The sequence below is a fragment of the Hermetia illucens genome, chromosome 3, assembly GCF_905115235.1.
Source record: "Hermetia illucens chromosome 3, iHerIll2.2.curated.20191125, whole genome shotgun sequence".
Taxonomy (NCBI): domain Eukaryota; kingdom Metazoa; phylum Arthropoda; class Insecta; order Diptera; family Stratiomyidae; genus Hermetia; species Hermetia illucens.
The window spans coordinates 140,271,088-140,295,920 of record NC_051851.1 but is presented as its reverse complement, the minus strand read 5'-3'; the positions used below and the strand labels follow the sequence as shown (position 1 = coordinate 140,295,920).

Here is a 24,833-nt window from a genome sequence, read left to right as displayed (position 1 = left end):
AGTGAGAAAATGTTATTTATTATGTGTAGAATGAAGTATCTTCCTCCAAGTATACTGAGAAGTAATAATTATTTTCAAATGAATTTGTCCTATCTAAAACAGTAATGAATAATTGCTAGATATATAACAATCTTATCATAAACAAACTTGTTTGAGTAAGTTCGAAAGTATTGGTTAAAAGCAGCCTATTTGGCAAACCAGATATATATTTAGTGCGTCTGGGTATAAAAATACTAATCAATTTGAACAGAAAAATGTAATTGCAAAAAAGGGTAAAGGTCAGTAGTAGATTTAGCAATTAAACCTCTAAAGATAAATAAAAAAAATGCAAGTTAAGAGAAAATGCAACAGCATTCACTAAATTCATTGGGTCTCATAGCTTGTAGACCTCTAGAAATGAAGTATAATTTTATTTGAGGAGTCGGAAAAGGATAGGAGCTTAGCTGTGAATACATGCGAGAAAAATCAGTAAAACTAAAACACATGCCAAATAGCTGCAACACAACGCATTTTTCTATAATATAATATCTGTTGAATTGAGCTTTTGAAGCCGTAATATTACCGAGCCTAGATAAATTTAACTTAGATTAATTTTATATTTATATATCTGCAAATATTTTTTGTCCCTATTTTTCTATCAAATATTATAATTTTTTCTGATTATTTTTTTTTTGTCTTTTCTAAACGATATCCATTGACACTTAGTGTCCAGCTAATATTTTTTCTTAAAAATCCACATAACTATTAACTATCGAATTTTCTACGGTTGCAGGCCCTACTACTACAAATAACTCTCAGAAAATTCAATATCAGATTGAGAACAACGGGATGAGCGCGTATAAACCGAAACACCACCACCTATAGCACTATCAAAATCAGATGTGGTTGTATGCTCCGGTTGTATGATTATTAGCGAATCTTTACCTTGTGTTATTGCTAATGTTGCTGTGGCTGGGGTAGGAGTGTTTATTGTAACGCCAACACCTGCACCGATCATGCCAGCACCGAGACCAACACCTCCACCAACCCCACTACCATCTAGCTGGGCTGCCGCAGTTGTGTTTCCGGTGATTGGTTGTCCTTTCGCAGCCGCATCCCGTTCGACTAGACGCTGCCGTAGAATGCGGATTTTTTCTTCTTTCTGAAAATGAAAACGGAAAAATAGATATTGAGCTATGTTTTGGTAGAAGAGTTTCAATTACATTGATCAAGAAAAATCTAACAAATTTAAATTTAGTCAAAAGAGCATAGGATGAGGGGAAATTGACAGCTATTTAAGGAGGCAGGGTAAATTTTTTAAACTTTTTTTTTATTTGGGTTTCTGAATGGAGGACGTTTCAATATTACTGTGAGAAAATTTGAGATGAATCGCATCAAAACTAAGGAAGATACAGCTCTTTAAGCAACCACTTTTCATACATGACTTAGCGCGGACTCGTGGTTCAAATGGCAAAAACCTGCAACTGCTAATGCATTAGATTTGTACGAATATATGTTGAGTGCTCTTCCTAGGATGTTTTGGATGCCATTAAGCCTGTCTATGGAATATCTGAGCAAAGACGCCCTCCTGAACAGATGTGTCGGAGTTTCTACGCAGCACAACAATGAAAGTTCGAACTAGCTTATTTGGAAAATCTTACTAAAGCACTTGAGTGGAACCTCTGTCTATCATTGAGTTTGCAGCTTATGTGGCAGTCTGTGTCCTAAATGAACATCCTCTGCTTTACTAACCGTTATGAAAAGCATGAGAATCAGTAGAGACCAAGACCTAGCGCCTATAAATAGGCACGAAAAGCCGAGCGGAGCCGAGAGCGGAAAAACAGACTAAAGCAAGCAGATTTCATCGAAGAGAGGGGTTTTTGCCACATGGATCACATGCATCATAGCAACATCCTTTATGAACCTAACATCGATGAGCGTGAGCTAAGCCGATAAAACTAGCTTATGACCGTTTTATTCTAATTTTTTTAATGTTCAAAACTTCAAAGCGTTTTTCCCACAAATCATATTTTCACAGTCAGTGCCCCTCATAACTCCAAAATTACTGCACCCCACCTTTTGAAGTTTTGAACACTATTTTTGTACATAATTTACGAGGGAACGTTGGTGTTCTTTTTTTCAAATTTGTCAATTTTTTTTATTTTACAATAATAAATTTGCGCTAAATTGCCTTTTTCAATTCAAAGTCTGCCCAAAAAGAGATCATCTAATGAAAGAGCTTTAATTATACTTATTTCGGAGATGCTTCGGATTGATTGCTGTGTTCCTTCAAGAAAATTTTACACAATATTCTGCGAATGCCATACCTTAATGTATCATTGCTTTTAATAAATAGATCTTAACTGTGTCGTCATGCACGAATTAACGCAGTATTCTAAACCAGAAGAAGTACAATTGCACAATTGGAAAGGCGACCATGGTCCGTCAAATGATGGACAGAGCTGGAAACCCGCCACTATTGAAGTCGAGACCCTACTTCTTATGAACGACAAAGGCAATTTGATAAATCGAAAATTAAGGCTCTTAAATTTTGGGCCACAGAATTCAACAACCATAATACCTACAAGGAGGAAATGGATGCCATAGTCAATGGCGGTCAAGGTCCCAGAACGAAACTTGGATTGTTACTCTCGATAGAGCATAAAGCATACATAAAAGCACCAATGATAAAAGACTGCGGATTATTCCGTTAGCATTATCGCACGAAGTGGCTATTGGAAGTACCCGGTTTGCGTATAAAGCGGCATACATGGGCCTTGCCAGACGTGACCATTTTCAACCAAATTGACACGGGATAATTACACGCCATCACCTCTCAGCATTAATGAATATCCAATATAGACTCGGATCACTATCTCGTTAGCATAGTGCTCTGGGCTCGAATTACAATACCGCCTAGACTCCCCTCTGATAATCAGGTAAGTATGAATAATGATGCCATCCACAAGCAAACAATGCGTAACACCGCAACGCAATAAACGCAGTCAACAGAGGTCCTGCGAATGAAGCATCAACAAATGATCTTCACAACCTCCTGAAGAAAGTTATCGTTGATACGGCCACTAACATACTTGACTCCAGTAGCAAAAAAGTCGGAACAGCTGGTTCCACGATTAATGTTAGCTAGCAACGCAATGGAAGAATGCTGCAGTGCAAGGAGCCTTGCACTCTCAAAGAATGCGGACACGCGCAGCGATCTATGGGTCACGAGCTCCGTCTAATGGAGCAAGTCGAGAAGTCCAGGGAGCAACCGCACCAGGCGCGCAACAAATAAGCAGGAAGAAGCCTAATGACTTTAACTTAGATTGTAAGCACTGAGAAAGGCGCGTACTGGCTTCCGAAATATCGACATCTGCAAATAAAAACAATAGGGTTGTCCCTAATCAAAAAACAATCTTTTCGTTTCATTGAAGCCTTATACACTTAGATGCTCATACTGCCAGCAGATCAGATTTATTCTTTGCTTCTAAAACATCAGGATTTCCATGGAACTTCGAGGCAAAATAAGAAACTTGGCCGTCGTGGACGAGAAGATAATAGTGCCCTTTGGTTTCGATGGTACGGTGACTGATTTGGTTGAGCATTAGCCTCTCGAGCTCCTTAACTCGGATTGGAATTCCGGTTCATCATATATTGTTGCCAGAAACCTTGATAGGGTGAAAGTGTAATTTCGCGGTGTTTCCAGAGATTAAATTATTTGAAATAATTAATTATTTCCCTTTATGATTTTCCGAAAAGTTTGTACTTTCCTTCGATGTTCTACACCTTGAAGTTCCAGATTGACCCACTAGCTGGCAATCCTTGGACAGTGAACTCAATTGCACATCATAACCCGCAAGGAAGTTGCCGCTTTTCTCAATCGGTGATCTATACACTGCCATAAATATCTTCCCATAATACCCATAATACCCAGACAGGAATTGATGAAAACGTGGAGCTTCCGAGTAAGAACTGCGGTCATTGTCCTTGTGCTTCTCCCATGTATATAATAGATCATTGGCACTAGACAGTCTCAACATGAATTTGATGTTAAGATATTTGCATTTTCAGATTTAGTACAAGATTGGCCGATTTTGCGCTATTACACCGTTCGCAGAAACCATGCTATTTAGATACACATAGCTCGACGACTAAGATGTTTTCTTCATCGTAAGTAGGAATAGACCGAGGAACTTGATTTTCGTGGCACTTACTTTCAGTCCGATTTTGTTTGCCTCCTATTTCAAAGCCAGTGTCATTTAAGCAAAGAAAAAATAGATGTTATCAGCAGAGTCGAGACGTTTGAGGAAAAATGACATAGTTCAGTGAACTACTCCACATCTTCGGATATAGGAAGCATGAAAAACGTCACCAACAGCGAGAAGAAAAGGTATCGGTTGCAAAATGTCACACTCTACTATTTTCTCTTAAATATGTATAGATCATTCCAGTTACACTTCCTATTCATAATGTCGAAAGCTTTCTCGAACTCGATGAAAACCAGGTGGAGCTGTGATCTAAATTCCGCACAATGTGTCATAATGATTCGGAGGGCAGCAATGTGGTCAACGAAATCAACCTATCTGCTCTCTGTATATCAACCTTTGTAGGCGTCCTTTGATGCGTTCCAGTATGATCAAGATGAACTTGCAGTGGCTAAAACCTAGCAAATACCTCCAGGTATGCAACTTAAAAATAGGTGCCCTATTCCACCCAACTGGGAAAGATCTCAGATCTCCAGGATGCAATTCTACGCAGACGCGCACTGAAAAGTTTCGCGGGAGATTGTCAAGGTCGACGCTATTACTCCGTTTTAGTGCGTTGAGGGCAAACATAATTTCACTTCTTCAATCAGTTATCATCCCCCTGGCTTATAGTGGCGAAATCGCTATTTGCGGCAGTTTCTTCTACCTTCCCAAAAGTAATGGCGGGATTCCTTTCTCTACAGGGCACACTACACTAAGTTTCTCATGCTTTTTTCAGGACAACGGAGCTCTGCGTTCATCCCCGCTCGCAGGCACCAATAGACCTCTCAGCTCCTTATGTTCATCAATCCGCCTCAACGTCTCCGTAGTCGGCTAGGTCTAGCAACGTCCTTTCAGCACGTGGCCAAAAATGTCATTAGTACCAGAGGTAAAGACATTTGCATTAGCAACCATGTGCCCATTAGCCAGAAACCAACTGATCTAGGTAGGCCGGGCGCTCGAACAGTGCGTCCCCGATAATGAGGCGGTGAAAGTTGTATTTACAAACCTTTGCTACCACTTGACTTTCCTGAGTACATAAGCATAGAGAAGTATTTTCTAGAGTCCCACCATGTCAATTCACTTGGGCGTAAAAGAATAGAAAGGGTTGTATATGTTTTGTTTTGATTAGGAAGGAAGGAAGTTTCGAATGTGAGGGCATGTGCTAATGTCCAAAGTGTACATCAAAAACCTCAGTGCTATGTTGGGTCGACTGTTAACTATAAAAGTAGACCTCACTTCCACGAACGAGAAAGCGGGGAAAATTGAAGTATCGCTAACTAGCCCAACATTGGAGGAGCACCGAAGAGGCTACTACTAACCAGAGTGTACATGCATTTTTATACACGTAGCACCAACTTAGACCAAACCAAGAAAAGTTTGTCGGTAGTATATCGTTCCAGGGCGTTGGAAATTGCTAGCGTATTCCGAACTATGTCAGACGAAGCAGCATTCGTGGTTGTTGGAATAATATTCTTTGATGGATGGTAGAAGGAGCTCATCGAAGAAGAAGGAAGCGCCCAATCAAGGAGAAGTAGGAACGTTGGGACAATTGTCACAAAGGGAGGTAGATGCAGCCACGGAAAAGTTCATTGTCACTCGATGTCGTTTTCGATATTTGCATTGTTTTGACATGCAGGCTCCCTTTTGCCTTCAATGTATAAGTTAATATAAAAACCCGGAGCGCGTAATCTTCGTGTATGCAATATTTACCTTCTGAGGAGTTCAAATCCCAATAAATACTCATAAGCGTCATCTAGGAGGAGCTTCGAAGGATACGGTGCTTGCGAAAGAGTGGAAGAGAAGAAATAATTCTCAATGTAGGAGTGTGTACTATAATGTCCGCAGATATAATAAAAAAATTGTTGTTTCTTTTTCGTTGGTGTGGATATTTATTCTTGCAAATACCGATATTTCGGGAACCACTTGTTCCCTTCATCAATGGTAACAACAACTTCCTGTTCAGCTGGTCTGGTCCTAGTAGGAGGTTCATTGGGGTTGTGGTTACGTTCAAACGAACGGAGACCTTCGGGCCTCAAACGTTGCGTTTCAACACGGGTGCCGTACTCCATAGTTCAGTAGAGATTTAGGTAGGTATTGCATTCACCTGTGTGAATAAACTGAGTCAGGCGCCCAGTATAGACTGGTACCGCTGCTTCTGTCAACGGGGTGATTTTTGTGATTGTGGTCACAAATTCAATCCGTGTCTTAAGAAAGCCAGGGGATAAAGTCTACAAGACAGATACTTACGTTAAACCACAAAGACATAACTGTCCATTTTTCACTGTGTGCTCTCAGTAATGCTGAATTTCGTGAAAAGGGGGAGGGGGGGACAGGTACTTTTGACTTATTTGAGCTTGTAATTTTTTTAATGCAATGCGCGGCCCAAAAAGTCGATCGGTTCTGGAGAAACCAAGAAAACTACATACAGGAAATTTATCTCCCCGCACATGGTTTGAATTTGTATGTTGGAAGAAAAGCATTATATATATTTATTGTTATTCAATCACTTACGCGTGAAGAATTCCGCGCATTTTTTTGATACTATTAGTGGGGTGGGGAAACATGGACAAGAAAACTATCTAGGCACACGGAACAGTTAACTACCTTACAATAGATTTCTGAAACTCGATTTGCTCCTCCTTTATATAGACTTTTTGGGAAAATCAGTAGTTATTATCAGAGCGACATCTGATAATGCAAGAAGTTCAAATTTCATGGGAATTTGAAGTTCAAGCGAAGTCACCATTGTTATCAGCTTTAATCAATTCATGTCTGCGTCGTGCCACTGAGGTATCTGGCCTAAGACCGATGAAAACTTGGTCGGCGTACAAGCCAGATACAGAACTAGTAGTGGATAGGTCACATTTCGGGTTATGCCATGTGATGAAACTCACTATCCGAGAATGGCCAATGTTCTCTTTATACTATTATATGAGAGTACCATGTGAAAGCATTCCCTTTTCTTTGTTACTTGGAAACTCCAAGTCTCCGGGATACTCTGGTCAGAGATAATAACAAATGATTAGCTTGCTCGTCATATGGGCCCAATAACTGTAAACGTATTGATGAGAAGGCGGAAATGGGTAGGTCGCATATTAACGCGACTACTCTATTGCCATATAAGTTTGACGACAAATTATTCGAAGTAAATTACGATAGGTTTAGTAATTTCGCTCGCTGTACAGGATTCTAGACAAAATGGAAAGCATATCAAATATAATAGTTCCCCTTATATTTTTCAAGTTAAATATACGCAGAGTACAGGATAATTCAACAGACGACAAAAATTCAACAAACAACAAAAATTGTCTTCTATTTTGTATTGCTGCTTGAATCATGCACCGTCTGTAAGGCTGCAAAAAATATGCAGATGACTGTAAACATCTTCAAGGAACAACGTGAAATATCAGACTAGAATTTTTCTACTTTCAATAAAATACCTGTGCTATCAGCCTTTGCAATTCTTCATTTTCTGTGACCAACTTCTGATAGCGTTCCTCATCCTCCTTTGAAATTCCTGAATCTGGATTATATTTCGACTCCGCTTTGTCTTTCGGATGTCGTATAACTTCAATAACCTGCAGGGAAAAATAAAAGATTTCAATTTTTTACTATTCCTTGAGAAATCTTATCTTTCATTGTTCCATCTTATTCTTCAGACACAGTTGACACCAATAGATTTGAAAATTGGCCCAGCAGGACTTGAGAAACTTACCTTTGGCACAAATATTAGCAACATACTGAGAAAGCAACAGAAAATTACAGCTAAGGCGATAAATGCAAACGATGCATCCTGCTGAGATGCTATTACCATGGCTACCGGTGCTGTTATTAGGCATAGGACAACAACATTATATATACTCATTCCCACATAACGGGAATCATTGATTTGTTTTACTTTAATTGAACGGGTCTCGTATGCCAGGAATAGGCCGAACACGAGTATGAGTCCTTTGTAGCTATAAACTAGTCCTGTGGAGTAGAACAAGAGACGCAAGAACAAAAACATTTTAGTCATTCCATGCACAGCGGGAAGATACATTTTATTAAATTAATGACCCGCAATTATTCATTGGGTACCGAATTTCTTCCTTAACTTCGGCCGCCAACTCGTTGGCATCTTTGATACTTACCCAGCCACATGGAATTCCTTTTGCTCTCGCAATGCTCCAATTCGGGGCGAATTTTAATATCGTCTGTTATTGAAACAGGATTCTCTAGTGGAAATATTTCTAGACTTCTTTGAAGTGGATCGATAACTTGCCATGTAATTAAAATAACGAGATCTACAAATAATAGTCCGGAGACCATGATGTAAAATTTCCATGGTTCGACTTTTTTCTGCAAGAAAAATGGAAAATGTTATGAAATGTTATGAAATATTTTCGTTTCATTGTTTGTTTGAAGAGGAGCCATGGGACTGTGTAAGGATACTTGGAAAATTGGACGTGGTGTTTTTTATGCAATGGTATTTCAGAAGCAAGTCCATTGCGCTCTGTAATACAAGCACATAATTAAAATTATTGTTTTATTAATATCCTTGTCTTTCCCTCATACTCAAAGGACGATGGTGGCCACAAGAGCAATTCAACAACTTCAATGAGTAATTTTGTAATGCAAATATCCTTTACTCCACCCGGCCAACCATCGGACGGAGGAGGGAAGCCATGCGATATTTTCAATACAATTTTGAATAAATTTGGACGTATCTGCAGCAGCTAATCCAAAAAATCCTTTACACTATGGAGAAATGAGTAAATACTAATAGAGTTCCGACTGCCTGGGTGGAGGGGCTTTGTTCGGGATTTTATATTGACTTGTTAAAATAAGGAAAATCGGAAGACTATGGTTTGACTGCGCGGGAGGTGTGTCCAAGTCTCCAAGGGTGGAAGCACTCGATGAGATTCCGTTGTGTTACATAAAACCACCATTGCAAGAAGTACTACTTACCAGGACCTCGTCTAATTTCAGGATTTCAAGAAATTGATTTTTTCACTTTGCGTAATTTGGACCATGGCACAGAAATATGCCCTATGACGGGTTTCATAAAATACTCTTCCCTTCGAAGATAGGTATATTTTCTAGATATTTTGGTGACTCCACTGCTAACACCCCACAACAATTCTGCGAACTTACCTCTCTTACCAAAGCGACCTGCACGCCTCTTCTAGATGCAGACTGCACCGGATTTCCATTCCTCTCCTTATGTCTCCTTTAGTTGAGTTACTCATTGGTAATTTTGACATCAATGTCATATCTGGTCTCGATGGGCTTACAAACTTGTTAACCGTAAACAACACATTTCCTTCCCTTTGCGTATAATCTTCAACAAAAGTTTCAAAGAGTGCTACTTTCTTCATCTTTGGAAAGAGGGTCTCATCATCCCTACCCTCAAGAGCGGAGAACTTTCTTTAGATACGAACTACCGTTCCATGTACCTTCGCTCCTCTTGCTCCGGAATACTCAAGAGATACTCACTGCGCACTTCAGCCACCTGATTATGAAAGAACAGCATGGTTTCGTGAAATATCGATCTACTGCTTCAATTCTTCTGATCTTCACCAACTTCGTTGATAAATGCCTTAATTTACCGTTCATCAGATATTCTTCTCTCCTTAATCACCTCTTGGATTTGCTCCTACCTTTCATACCATTCCGACAGAGTTTGCTTTCAAGGTTACTCATCGCTTTCTTTCTCACCTTCCTCTAGCCTACTACTATTCTGTTGTTTATGAATGAACTCTCCTCTGTCCTCATAACACGGGTAGCTTTACACAGATGACCTGAAATTATTTGCCTCGGTTTCTTCTCCGCTTCGCTATTCACTTAAACCCTCCCAAACGTCCTTTCCTCATTTTCTTGATGGACAACCCCTCTCACTACTGACCTCCTTTCACGACCTGGGAATAATCTTCGATGACAAATTTCGTTTTAATTCAGACTTCATTGATGTCACCAGCCGAGCTTCCAAAATTTCTGGTTTTATCCTACGTTCTTCCTCCGACTTTACCTCAAACCAGTTCTCCTTAACGCTTTTCGATTTCCTCGTCAGAAACATCCATGAATATTCTTGTCTAGTCTGCTGCTCCTTCCGCAACCGTAATTGTCGGCGTTCTTGAAGCTGTACAACGTAAATTCTCCCGGACCTTCTTTCTTAAAAAGAATCATCTCCTTGTGGACTATCCGTCACGGTTTCACGGACCTTCTGTTTTTCTTCTCTGCAATAACGCCGCATCTACCTTGATATGAAATTGCTTGATGGATTGCTTTGCCAGCTCCGATAATATTTTCCGCATTGCCTCTCGTAGTACACGTAGTGCGAACATTTTCCCTTGGCGGAGCTCGACGTCTACTTCCACTCCCCGATCCTGAGATTATGCCGGTCCTAAAACGTCCTAGAGCTTGGGTCCTTTGACTGTTACATTCCATAGTTTTAAACGTAAGTTAGGCTACTTACTTGGTCCTCCGTTTGTGGACAAAATGTAATTAGAAATTAATGTACTTTCTATTAAATAAATAAGGCATCTAAAGCATAGCCACCCCTTCAGGTGCAATTTCACAAATAAACCCCTTTCTGTAATCACTCGAAGTTATCTTTTTAGGGTTTTGTATATACTACGCCCCCTCCTCCATTTGGATGAAGGTAGCTTTCACATCCCGGCTTGTTTATTGTGTCAATATCATCAGCATGGGCCAGTGTTCAGTAAATTTGTAGTGGCTTCTGCATACATATCAGTGTCGTGGACCACTTTTTCCAAATTCTAGTTAAAAAGATTATATGATATGGCATCCGGTTTTCTTAGACCACTGTTGAAGGTGAAGGGCCTCCTATTGCTTTATATGGCCTCGCACATTGGTGAGGATTAGCCTAGCCAGTCTAACATTGTCAAAATACCGGTGTTCATTTTCTAAGGTTTTGTGTAAAAGAAACATCAGGCTCACTTGATAAGTCCGGCCTAATCCTCTGCCTTGGAAGGTAGGCACGCATCCAATGGTAGCTTTAGAAAATTCTAGCTCCCCCAAGTTTCTAGTAGGATTTGGTTTGTTGTATTCACCATTAGCCTTTTCGGGCTGCGGTCTTCAGCGTCCAACACCACTCTGTCCAGCATCTTCTCATATTGCGCTATTATTGCACTATGGGGACATAGCAGTTGTAGATATGGACGCCGGTTGATGAGTTGAGGATTTACAAAGCCAGCTGCCAGGAATGTCATTGTTTCCAATACGCCTTGCGTTCCGCATGCCCGTATTGCTGCTTTTCCAGATGTGTCCTCTACTTATTTAGTACTGCCGTGATTTCGATAAAATACCATTCCAAAAAAGTCTTGAGTGGCGTGTCTCAATGATTGATGTTGATTTGTATCCATCCCACTTAGCCTTACGATTTAGCTCCCTCAAATATGCCAGATACCTGCCAGCACATACAACTGGTGGTGCACTTCCTGTTTCCCTTTGCACAACATGTGTCGTGCATCTCCAGTAGATTCTTTGATGAGGTGGGCCGGCATACTTCCGGAAACTTTTAGATTTACCATGCTGACTAGGCGCATGCTGCTACACAGTGACCGAAATCGATTCAACTAAGCCATCTCTTGAACGACATTTGCTCCCTAAATCAGGACACGGTACAACCTTTTCTTACGTTGCCCGGGGTAATCAGATATCACCAGCAAACTAATGATGGCTGTTTATGCACCCCCATAGGCCTTCTTTAGCCTTCTTATTGCACACATACTAAGGCTAAGTTGCTCTCATAGTGCAATACATGTATTCTCCCGCGATGTAACTGCCTCTTAGTGCTTGCACTCGACTGTTATCTGTTGCGGTGCAGCTTTCACTTCTGCTTACTCACCTACTATCTTTCCCACCTGACCATGAAAACTATCCGCTGACCTCTCGCTGGACTTATTTAGCTGCAGCATGAGATCCCTTTCTGCATTCATCTGATACGACAATACTGACCAAGTTAGTCAATTACGGACTCACTTTCCAAAGGATATCAGCATAAGACATACCTTCTTTCTTCGAAATTATGATTACCTCCGGACAGATCTTTTTTTGCCGTTTTGTCACTTTTTGCTGTCCAACTTTGTCCATTACTTGGCTTTACAAATTGCCGACTCGCCCCCTTTTGTTAATATTGACGCCGAAATCAAGGAATTACCAGCTTTCCCCGAAATTTCCGTCGGCTCTGCTTTCTTCGGTAAAGAGGATTTTTCTTCTTGGCTGCTTGTTGGGCATCAAAGGATTCACCAATATAGTCCCTACTCCATTTTATCGCGTTCTCACCTACCTTATGTTGAGGTTTTCTCTTCTAACGGGCTAATATACTCGTAGGACAACTTAATGCCCTGATATTTTGGTGAATATGACATCTCTCCTTCATGATGAATTCACTTATGCGTTGTCTCAGTGATTCAAACGCTACAGTTTGATGCCTTCAATGTTCATTCTTTGCACTAGCAGCATTATCCAGGGACTATCCGTATGGTAGCCTTTCAGCTTCGAGGTCCGAAGGATCCGGTGTGAATCTAACTTGCACTCCACTATAATTTCTTGTAGCGTTAGATACCAAAGTAATGGCGGAGAGCGGGGCCCGCTTGTCATTCCCAAAGATCGCCGATACTTCCGAAGTTTTACTCAGCAAACGTAGCTTCTTCTCTCGTCTTCCATTTTAGGTTTGTTTTTTGGATATGATGGGCATTTGCTCCTACCTAGCCGGCCTCCGCATGGTATCCTTTCTATAGCCAATTTTTATCTGTAGGTGGGCATTTGCTTCTACCTAGCCGGTCTCCGCATGAACCACCCCCGACACCCCCTTCCTCCTCGAGGAACCACCATAAGATATCCTTTTTTTCGCACGGCGCTCGTAACCGCGCTTCCTTAATCGAATTCGCTCTTCATGGTTTATAGTCGATAGTTCCAATAATAGAGCTGATCGCATCATCATCGTCAACGCTGCAACAACCGGTATGTGGTCTCGCTCTGGCTTAATGAGGAACTCTAGACATCTTGGTTTTGCGCCGACATCCACCAATTCGATATCCCTAAAAGCTATCTGGCCTCCTGGCTTACGCCATCGATCCATCGGAGAAAAGGTCTGCCGCGTCTTTCTACACTACCACAGATATTGCCCTTACAGACTTTCCGGGCTGGATCATCCTCATCCATAAGGATTAAGTGACCCGCCCCCGCACCTATTGAGCCGGTCATAGGATTCTTCATGTATAGGCGACGGAATTATCCATCCTCTTGTAGAGGGCCAACAATTCTTCTGGGGATTCTTTTCTCGAATGCGATTAAGAGTTCCAAACTTTTCCTGCTGAGGGCCCAAGTTTCCGAGGAATACATGAAGATTGGCAAGGTCATAGTATTGTACAGTAAAAGCTTTGACGCCATGGTGAGACGTTTCAAGCCACACGGGTGTTGTAAGCTGAAATAGACTCTTTTGGCAACCAACAGCCCTGCGCAGATTTCACTGTTGTAGCTGCTATTGGTTCTTTAATATTTGATGCTGAGGTCTTGCCTTTATTAATGTGGGATCGAAGACCTCGCGCCGTCTGCTCTGGTTGATGGCGTGATTGGTGGTTGCTTCTTCTTTTCTCATTGCGCCGATATTATCAGTATTGGACAGTAGTTACAATCGTTCCCTTCGCATTTACTGCAGCCTCAAGGATCGTTTTTCCAGGGCAGGTTAGAAAAGAATGCACGATTGGGCATCTTTTTGTCTTAGACTGTTGTTGATGTCGAATGCTCTCAGGAGTGATCCAGTTGTTTTTATCTGGCCTCGTACATTGGTCAGGATCTGCTCAGCAAGTCTTACTAATTTCATCGAGATACGGCCTTGAAGACAATGAAAAGATTGTGCTACTGATGGCGATCTTCCAACAGTTTTCCCATCATTTGCCAAAGAGAAAAAATCTGATCTATAGCTGATTTTCCTGGAATGAAGCCTCGTTGGTATGAGCCAATGATGTTCTGGGGCTATCTAGTCTAGTAAAGTAGCGGAGGGTATCTTACATTTGCTGCATTGCGTGATATCTCCCTTTTCATGTATGGGACAGACGATTCCTCTTTGTTATTAGGCATTGATTGTCTGTCCCATAACCAAAGCGTAAGTTGACGAACCGCTTGATGTAATTGTTCGCCACAATATTTAAACCGCTCAATTAAGAGAGCTAAGTATGAGAAAGTAATATATTTAGGGATAACCGGAAGCCCAGGAGAACTAAGCCATTCGATGAACGGAGGATTGAGGTCACCTCAGAGAATGAAGACTACGTTAGGATATTTGACCAACAAAACATCTGACAGTATGTCGAAAAACTCTTCGACAACGATTTTCCGAGCGTGAACATGGAAACTACACAGAAGCTGTAATGAATGGGAACAACAAAGGGGTCATAGAGAGGGACGCATAAGGAACTGACATGAATATGCTGTATATCGGCGATAAGGAGACAGCCCACCAATATTTCAATCCCTGAAAATCACGATCACAGCAAAGAACCGTGCAGATAAGGGAACGTCCAGCAGCTTGGTCCTGAGGTCCTTTACATTCTGGTAATGTATTGAAAATTACATTAAGTGCAATGCGCGACGGTTGAATTTCTTGGTCAAATCGCCAGGAGGGCAAAATGATATTATTCAACCCTTCTAGACTATGTGGATAAGTAATTTTAATGGCCGCTAAAATTCCCCCAGGGTTGTTGTCCTTTGTTATTTTATTACAGACGAGAGGAGACGGCAAACACTCCAGCCTGTATTCGATATATTTCGGTAGCCCGTACCTCGCCGCCTAAGAGCTGCTAATTTAGGAGTCTTTGAATGGAGCTGTTCGAAGACAACTCATCTTGAGAGGTCGCTCGACCGGTCGAATCGATTCGACACCGTCATAGTCTCTGTAGATAATGATGCCTTCGGAAAGTGCGCAAACAAGAGTTATTTGAAGTACCCCTTTTAACAAAGTTCTCGCAGACACAGTCACCTCTTCCGATTTTAATTTTTCAGGTTGACACCAATTTCTGCGCATTCACTGATAGTCACATTATGGCCGTTTGAACACTACCATAAATACCAAGTACGTAAGAGAGTTTTTAAAGTTTTGTGTCAAATCCACGCACGCAGTGGGCTACATCGTTGCATGTGGATCTTAAGGGTGCGGGCAGATTCTTCAGGCACGCAAAAGAGGGGAGTAAATGTTTTTTTAACTAAATATACTCATGAGGGGTATCAAATGAGAGGTCTCGATTGGTACTTTTCGATGTCGAGCTCAGCTTCAACATATAGTGCAAATAGGGTAAGGACCAGGACTGGAAAGTGGTTATTAGGTGAGGCCTGGGTTCCGGGCTTTGTTCAAATAAAGTTGATAATAGTATATTACTATAATTTTTAATAATTAAATTAGAATCATGCAGTAATATATGCTTATTTGAAGGAAATCGCACTACTACTAACAAAGTTATAATAGTTCAAATTTATCGCTTTGAATATCAGTCGGTATCCCGACCAAACTGACAAAGCTGACCAATGTGCGAGGCAAGGAAAAAGGAGTAGGAGGATCACTCTAGACACCGTTCAATATCCACAACAATCGAAGACCAGGGGATGCCCTATCATGCATCCTTCTTAACTTGGCCTAAATGTGGGAGCAAATGCGGAAATGCAACTAAGAACGATAAAGATGAGAGAATACAACGTTGAAACCGCTGATAATTCTCCTGTTTTGGGCCGAACACTACAACCCATAACACCGCACGGTTTTGGCAACTAGCAGACCCTGTTCCAGTGACCAAAAACTGCTCCGTTCGGAGCGTCTCAACATAGAGGCAAGCTCTTACTAAACGAGATAATTATCTCGACAGTCCTCATGTTGACGTGACGTCGGTTCTTAGCAAGCAAAATTACGAACTTTTGGCCGCGTTTAGAGGAAGGATTCTCCCTAAAAAAGACGATAGACGATTCCATAACCTACGTAGCAACGAAATTTATGAGCCATACCCTAAAATCCGGATGAAAGACTATAAGGGCAATATCTTCTTCTTTTTCTTCAGCCTTTGTCGCGTTCACAAGCGGGGTTTCGCCATTTGGCTCTATCGAATGCCTGATCTGAGTGCAATCTCGAAGCTTTTAAATCCTCATCCAGCGTATCAAGCCACCGTTGTTTAGGCCTGCCTTTTGGTCGTTTACCATCGACTTCCATGTTCAGACCAATCTTGGAAAGTGAATTCTCGTTAGCATGAATTGCATGACCATACCATCGAAGACGCCTCTCTCGCAACTTTTCCACGATCGGTGCAACCCCATAACGATCGCGGATATCCTCATACTATAAGGGCAATATCTATGGTTGAAAAAGAAAATGTGACAGATCCAGCTCCAGATTGAGCGATCAAGTAGGCCAAGACGCTAGACAGCTTTTGGGGATATCGAATTGATGGATTTTTAGCACGTTGCCAACTTATGATGTTTCTCAAAAACTTTCTTCTCCTTAAAGTACTTTCATTTGATTGGCGTATACTGAATATTTAAATTTTACTTTAATTATGAAGGGCGATACAAAACAGATGGTAAGAAAATTAATGTGTTCACCGCCGCGGTTGGAAACAGAAGAGACCGGCTTATTTCCATGCGGTCCTTACTGTCCCAACCAACGGCATTTTTCCACCGCTAATTCTCCACTCCCTTGGTGCGTTCTAAAATGCGTTAGTGGAGAGTTCCGCGCCATCTACCCGTCCGCATCCGCAACATTCGAAATAAATTTCGAATGCTGCAGATCCTGCCGCGCCACAGATCTCAGGGCAAAACCGGGATATCTCGAGTTCCTTATTAAGGTAGGCATAGACCGGATCCTGGTTGCTCTACCGTTAATAAGAATGGTGGTAACCAGGTCGCTATTACTATAAAACTTTGAATCTCTTCTGCAGTGAACTTTGCAGTTAGCTCCCTCATTGAGAACCACAGTGAATCAGCTCCCAATTCATCTGGATCTATTCTTTCAACAGTGGTAAGGAGGGTCCTCGAGAGAAAATTCGAACCCGGGTTAAAAATGATGCTGAAAAATTTGGCCGAGGATGAAAATCGGGCCAGACTCTTTTTCAATGAAATTTATATTCTAGGCCTCTGAAAAAATTCCGGCTCCGGGAAATCCCCCCCCCCCCCCCCCCTTGTGTTCTAATCGGTATTCCGACTAAACAAAACTATGTAGACACTTCCTAAGCTATACGGAAGCTACTAAGTGAGTACCACATTCCATTCATGTGCAAAGTTCATATTTTCAGATACATAAATTTTCAACTCAAAACTGGGATGAAAAATATGTTTTTGAAGGAAGTCCTTCCGATGGAGTTTGGAGAAAGTTTTCAATTGCCTAAATAGGAGCAATTTTTATCACTTTACGCTGTGTGTAAATTATATGGGTCGAGCGCTATTCACTCGTAAAGTGAGGTCGTGCTGCTTGCATCACTGAGGGGTACACAGTCCATAAAAAGACCTTTGGCACTCGACATGCATAAGGGAGAAATGTTTTATTCAATAAATGATTTGATTTTAGTTGAAAATTATTTGAAAAGTTCCAAAAAATCAGACAAATTCTTTCGGTTTGAAGGAAATTTAAGAGAAACTTATCCTGCAAGCACTAGTTAAAAAACTCTAATGAAAACGTAATTCACTATTTGATTATTAGTTGATGTTTCATCTATTTAATAAATGTTATGTGAAGGATGCAATTATGCTTCCTCCTTGTGCCATAAGCTATATATTTTAACAACTGTAATTAGACTATAGCCCCGCTGCATAGTGACAATATTAGTGCATAGTTTCCTGGGTGTCCTTGTCATTATCATCAACGACCGACATCATTCATAAAGTATCTTGTGGTCAGTTATTTAATAATGCACGATATTGAACAATCAATGTTGCCTAGTGTTGCGGTTATCATTTCCATAATGCAATATTTACAATGTTATACAGATAGCCTGTTGGAAAATTAACGATTATCGATTTTTCGGCCCCTTCGTATTGCAAGCAGATTTACCATATCTGGATGCGTATGATAGTCTGCCGGCAAATGTTCATCTCATTTTTTTTATGCAGCAGCTATAACAACACGACACAATTTGGAAAACCAGAAGCTGGACAGATATGAAAGGTTTGATGTACCATATTTCTGATATAAAAGCGGACGTTTGTCCCATTAGTACCTAGCGCGTAACGTATATGCATATATTGTGCCACAATATTCACTTTTGCGTGCTACTGACATTTAAAGTCTTAGAATTTTCAATGAAGCGACTTTTTGACCCCCCCCCCCTTTTTAAGGTTTTGTGTGAAACAAAACCTTATTACAATCGATTCGATGTCTGTCTGTCCGTCTGTCTGTCTGTCTGTCTGTCACACCCGATTTATTCGGAAACAGCTGGACCGATTGTCACGAAAATTGGTAAGAGTATGTAATCTGCCGTTCCCTTTACATGCAGCAACTGGCGCCATTTTGTGTTAAGTTTAAGGGGGGCTCCCCATACAGGTGAAAGGAGGCTGCAAATTTTTTTTTCACAGAATGTGGCCATGTGGGGTATCAAATAAAAGGTCTCAATTAGTACTTTTCGAAACTGGTTTAATATTTGATATTGGGTAAAACATAGGGGAGTGAGGACTCAAAATGTGACCCCCAAAAAGTGTAACAGATCTCGTTCTCAGAACCTATCCAACCGAAAAATCCGAAAAAAATCCCAGTAGTGCATCTCAATGAAATCTAGGGCTCAAAATATATCTGGTTCCGATATCTGCACAAATAAAGTTAATAATAGTATATTTCCATATTTTAGAAATTTACCCGGCACCCCCCTTATGTTCATCGCAGAAGTACAAAATTTAGCACAGGTATAATGAAGAACATGCACAATTTGGTCAAGTTTGAAGAAAATCCGACTATTATTAACAAAGTTATAGGGGTTGAAACTTTACAATTTTTTGTGAATTTCTTGCACTCTACAACCTGCATGACGTCATCATCACATGTCAATTCGTCCATACCACAACGAAATGAGTTCTTATGGATGGGGGCAGAAAGGATTATTTTGTTTTAGTTTTTAGTCATTTGTATATGAATATCAATTACTCCAACCAGACATGTGTGTATGTAGGTATATATTATAGTATATGCGTGCTGATGAACTTTGCGGGTAGTGCTTAATTCAGACAGATATAAGAAGTAAATCGGAAATATGGGCACGATCAATTGATATACGTGCATATATGTGTACAGTATTCGGAAATAGGCAGTTTGTTTGTTTAGGGTGAGCGTAATATCTACGGCTGTAATATGTACGTATGTCTCGTAGTTTGGAAAAATATGAAGGAGTATGTTGGATTTGTAACTATATACGGATAGAAAAATGTGCGTTGAAATTTCTTAGATAAGATGAACACAAAACCTTTATACCCGAAGCGCGAGCTTCCGGTATTCCGACTTGTTTTATTAATGGTGCGATTTCCACATTCACACTTTATGTCATAGCTATGTTGCTGGAATATTTCATTTCATTTCATCTAGGATGAACTCAAAGGGATTTGGGTGGGATCGGAGAATTGATCCTTAAAAGCAATCACCACTTTTCAGCGTGTGTCCTCCCCCTTTTTGGCAACTGTGGTAGCAAATGATAGAAGTGGGTTAGATTTGAAGAAAAAGGTGTTCAAGCGAAGCAAGACCTTGCCAAGACCACCAATGACGAAGTCGAAAAATGATGGATTGAAAGGGAATCGCTGGCCTGCGAAGGCGGCTTTGACGCCCAGCCGTTGGGCAGGAGATGATCCAAGATCAATGGATTGATCCATTCAAGAGGAGCTCTACAAATGCTAAAGACAGCAAAAAGTCTGGAAAGCACATTCGATGCTAAGAGTGACACAGTGTTTAAAAAGTGTGATCCGGTTAGGACACATAAAGAAGAGAGTTGAGCAGTGTGAGTTCTTGAAGGAAAAGCACAACGTGCATCAAGCTATTAAAAACATGGTCAGAACCATTAGGATCCCCTATAACAGATCGCAGAAGGAGGAAAGGGCACCCAAGCAAAAGCTGAAACCGACGGTGCGAACAGTGTTACAGGCGGACCAAGTGACACCTAACCGCAATCCCATCGATTTGCCACCAAATAAAAGATTGCGGAAGAAGGAAAGAAAAGAAAAAAGAACGGGAGAAAAGACGGTGAATCTTTAGTGAATCAGCAGGCGCCTAAGAGGAAAAAAGGCAAGGCAAGTAGTTCCCAAGAACAGAGTAAAAGTACGGGAAAGGGGAAGCCTGAGCCCATAGTGCGACCGTCTGTAACCGAAGCGAAACTTAAGGGAACGAAAAATGGTGGATGGAGTCAGGTCATTCACAAAAAGGTGAAGGAGAAAAGGTGCGAATTCGCCCAGAAGCAATTTTTACCTAGAGAAAGGGCAATCTGTGGTACGCGGGGATACTCAAAGAGGTCAAAGCTGACCAGGATCTAAACGAGACTCACTAACTTGGAAAGAATGTCACAGCACGGGCCCAAAAATGTGAGATCAATGAAGAACTAACATCTAAAGGAAATTTGCACTGCATTAAAAGTGTAATTTAAGGTGGCGAAACTGGATGAAAAATCTATTCTGAATTTGAAGAAAGCCTATGGCAGTACTCAAACGGCCACAATGCGGCAGCACAAAAATTATTAGGAGCAGAGAAAGTTCAAATCAGATGGGTTATCTTAGAGGGCAAATTTATGATAATTAAAGAGATGCCTCAAGTACCTCATGTTTGGACATTTCACGAAGGCGTGCAGTAACGGATGCAGAAGGTGCGAGGAGAAAGACCGTATCGCCAGGGAATGCAATAGGGACCCAAATGTCTATTAATCAAAGAAAAGAAGCGACGGAATAATCATTATATTGCCGGAAATAGTGAACGCCCGCAATTCAGGAAGGTCCTGGCTACAATGAAAAACACACTGCCTTATTTATGATGAAAGGTGACTAAAGGTAATTGCCGGTAATTTTAATGCGTGGTCCCTGTCTAGTCTATTAGAGACTTTTGCCTAGTTAGATATTGTTCTGGCTAACGAAGTTAATTGAAGTATCTTCCGGAAAGAATGGTCTGCTTCAATCGTGGACCTGACCTTTGTTAGTCCAGCATTGACGCGTTGAATGACCTGGCATGTTAGTGAGGACTACACATACAGCGACCACCACGTAATTATCTTGGAACTAAGGAGACAGCACACGATAAGCAAATAACATGCAAAAACCGAGAGGAACGCCAAGCTGCAAAAACACTGAATGAGCAGACCTTCATGGAAGTTCGGCTGGGCTATGTATATTTTATTGCAGTGGCGGCACGTTATTCGGTAAATTCCCGCTTTTTTCGTTCGCTCCCAAAGGATCCTTAACGCTTCCCAGTAAACTCCGCAAGGTAGATGATCGACTCGAACCTACGATTTCCAGTTCGTACTTTTTTACCCAATTTCTGATGTTGTTGAATAGGTAGGAATATGGGATACTTATTTGCCTGGCGGTTACCTCCTTCTGCTGCGAAAATAGTGTTGTATAGGCATGCCAATTGTGTTGCCTGACTTTCCTTCCAATCAATTTTTCAATGGTCTGAGAATTATACTCATTTTTAATAGCGGTGTCAATAATGTACTGTCGTTCTTTATTGAAACCGTATTTTGAAAGAGGATATGTGATCAGTCGGTGAATCATGCAATTATAGGCAGCCATTTTTTGGGAAAATATGTGATGTGAAGTTACCGGTAACGTTCTCTGCGTTGCTGTAGGCTTACGGTATATCTCGAACTTAAGCTTTCCGTTAGAGTTGACAACATTTAGATCAAGGAAAGGTAGAACCCCATCCTTTTCTACCTCTAGTGTAAACTCGATTTTATCATAATCTTGTTTATAGAGGAGATGACCATGTCTATGTCGACCCGTCTAACGATCGCAAATACGTCGTCTACATACCTAAACCATACTTTAGGCATTATTCCCCTCGATTCAATTTCTTCTTCGATTGATGACATGAACCTTTCAGTGAGTAATGGCGAGAGGGGGTTCCCCATCGCTACTCCCGAAGTAGTTTTGTAGAATCTGTCCCGAAATGTAAAATAGTTTTCGTTCATGCAGAGCCTGGTAAGGTTAGCATAGATACGAACTTTCCTTCTCCATTCCGGGCCAGATCCAAACTGGTTCAGCCATCTCTCGAGTTCGAAAATTGACTCTTTTACTGGTGTGTTGGGAAACAATGCCTTTACATCGAACGACACCATCACCTCGTCATCACCCATCCTCTCAATGCGTTGCAGCTTCTCTATTAATTCATGGGAGTTAGCAACTGAGTACTTACTATTCGTCGTCCCCAGGTTCTGGCACTCATTAATAAACCACTTGGCTATGTTGTACGTCGGTGAGTTCCAGTCGCTCCATCTTAGGCAGGGTCTGCCTCGTCTTCTTTCTCTACCATAGATATTGGCCTTATAGACTTTCCGGGTGGGATCATCCTCATCCATACGAATTAAGTGACCCGCCCACCGTAACCTATTGAGCCGGATTTTATCCGCAACGCGACGGTCATGGTATCGCTGATAGTTTTCGTCATTGTGTAGGCTACGGAATCGTCTATCCTCATGTAGGGGGCCAAAAACTCTTGGGAGGATTCTTCTCTCGAACGCGGCCAAGAGTTCGCAGTTTTTCTTGCTAAGAACCCAAGTCCGAGGAATACATGAGGACTGGCCAGATCATTGTCTTGTAAAGTAAGAGCTTTGTCCCAATGGTGAGACGTTTCGAGCGGAACAGTTTTTGTAAGTTGAAATAGGCTCTGTTGGCAGCCAACAACCGGGCTATCATAGGCGGCTTTAAAATTGATGAATAGATATATAGAATAGGTGCAACTGTTGTCCATATTCCAACGTTTTTCCATCGCTTGCCGCAGAGAAAAAATCTGATCTGTTGCTGATTTGCCTGGAGTGAAGCCTCTTTCGTATGGGTCAATGATGTCCTGGGCGTATGGGGCTATCCGGCCTAGCAAGATAGCGGAGAATATCTTATAGATGGTAATCAGCAACGTGATACCTCTATAATTGCTGCACTGTGTGAGATCGCCCTTTTTGTGTATGAGACAGATAATGCCTCTTTGCCAGTCGTCAGGCATTGATTCGCAGTCCCATACCTTGAGCAAAAGTTGATGAACCACTTGGTGTAACCGGTTGCCTCCATATTTAACTAATTCGGCTGTAATTCGATCGGCTCCTGCGAGTTATGATCTTTTAGCCGATGAATTGTACGGACTGTTTCTCCTAAACTTGGTGGTGGCAGTATTTGTCCATCGTCTTCAGTTGAGAGGACCTCCAACTCGCCGATGTTCTGGTTGTTCAGTAGCCCATCAAAGTACTCAACCCATCGCTCCAATATGCCCATTCTGTCGGAAATCATATTTCCCTCTTTGTCTCGGCAGGGTGAGCATCGAGGTGTATACGGCTTCATCCTGCTGACTTGTTGGTAGAACTTCCGCGCCTGGCGCGGTTGCTCCCTGTACTTTTCTAGTTCACAGACTTGTTGGTTCTCCCAGGCTTCCTTTTTCCGTCTGTGAAGTCGCTTCTCCGCTCGCCGGAGTTCGTGATAATCCTCTGCGCGTGCCCGCGCTCTTTGAGAATTCAACATTACTCGGCAGCATTCTTCCGTTCCGTTGCTAACTTACATTCATCGTCAAACCAGCCGTTCCGACTCTTTTTCCGGCTGGGGTCAAGTATGTTTGTGGCCGTATTTATGATAACGTTCCTCAGGTGTTTGTGAAGATCATTTGTTGATGCTTCATCTCCAGGTCCTCTGTTGACTGCGGTTATTGCGGCATTCATTTCCTTCTTATAGTTGTTGCGGAGGGCTGTGTTATGGATGGCTTGAGTGTAAACTCTCACCTGATTGTCAGAGGGGATTTTAGGTGGTCTTGTTATTCGAGCTCGGAGCACCGTGCCAATGATCCGAGTCTACATTGACCCCCCTATAGGTCCTGACATTCATCAAGGTTGAGAGGTGACGGCGTTCGATCAACACGTGGTCAATTTGGTTGAAAGTGGTCCCGTCTGGACAGGCCCACGAATGTTTGTGGACCGCTTTCCGCGCAAACCAAGTACTTCCAACAAACATTTCGTGTGACCCTGCTAATTGAATAAGGACGATTTTGATATCATATCTGGGACAGGCTTGGAGGGTTCGTTTTACTGCCTCGTAGAAGGTATTCTTCTCCGACTCTGCAGTCTCCTCTGTAGCGGCGTGAACGTTAATGAGGCTTATATTTCAAAACTTGCCTCGCAAGCGCAGAGTGCATAGCCGTTCGCTTACGTTTTCAAAGCGAATAAGAGCAGGTTTCATTTTTTGGCTGACTAAACCTACTCGGAGCACATGGTTTACTGGATGGCCACTATAATATATGGTGTAGTGGCTCTCCTCCAAGAAACCGGTCCCTGTCCAACGCATCTCCTGTAGCGCTGTTACATCAGCCCTATATTGGAACAGGGTATGTGGCAACTGCTTCTCAGCTTTATCTCTGTACAGGGAGCGCACGTTCCATGAGAAAATGCGCAATTCGTTATTCCGTTGTCG

At 41.7% G+C, this 24,833-nt stretch overlaps 1 protein-coding gene across 5 annotated transcripts in view; it reads right to left on the bottom strand.

Annotated features, from left to right (window-relative positions):
* Positions 1 to 24,833, bottom strand: part of LOC119651982 (gamma-aminobutyric acid type B receptor subunit 1) — a 768,875-nt gene that overhangs the window by 69,769 nt on the left and 674,273 nt on the right. For 2 of the 5 annotated variants that reach the window (XM_038055894.1, XM_038055896.1), the window contains exons 12-15: positions 8,360 to 8,567; positions 7,942 to 8,198; positions 7,667 to 7,804; positions 925 to 1,141 (exon numbers count right to left, since the gene is read on the bottom strand). In XM_038055894.1, coding sequence (XP_037911822.1) covers positions 925 to 1,141; positions 7,667 to 7,804; positions 7,942 to 8,198; positions 8,360 to 8,567 — 820 coding nt within the window. Of the gene's footprint in view, positions 1 to 443; positions 1,142 to 7,666; positions 7,805 to 7,941; positions 8,199 to 8,359; positions 8,568 to 24,833 lie in introns of those variants that run through there. The other 3 variants (XM_038055893.1, XM_038055892.1, XM_038055895.1) reach the window with 2 other exon arrangements.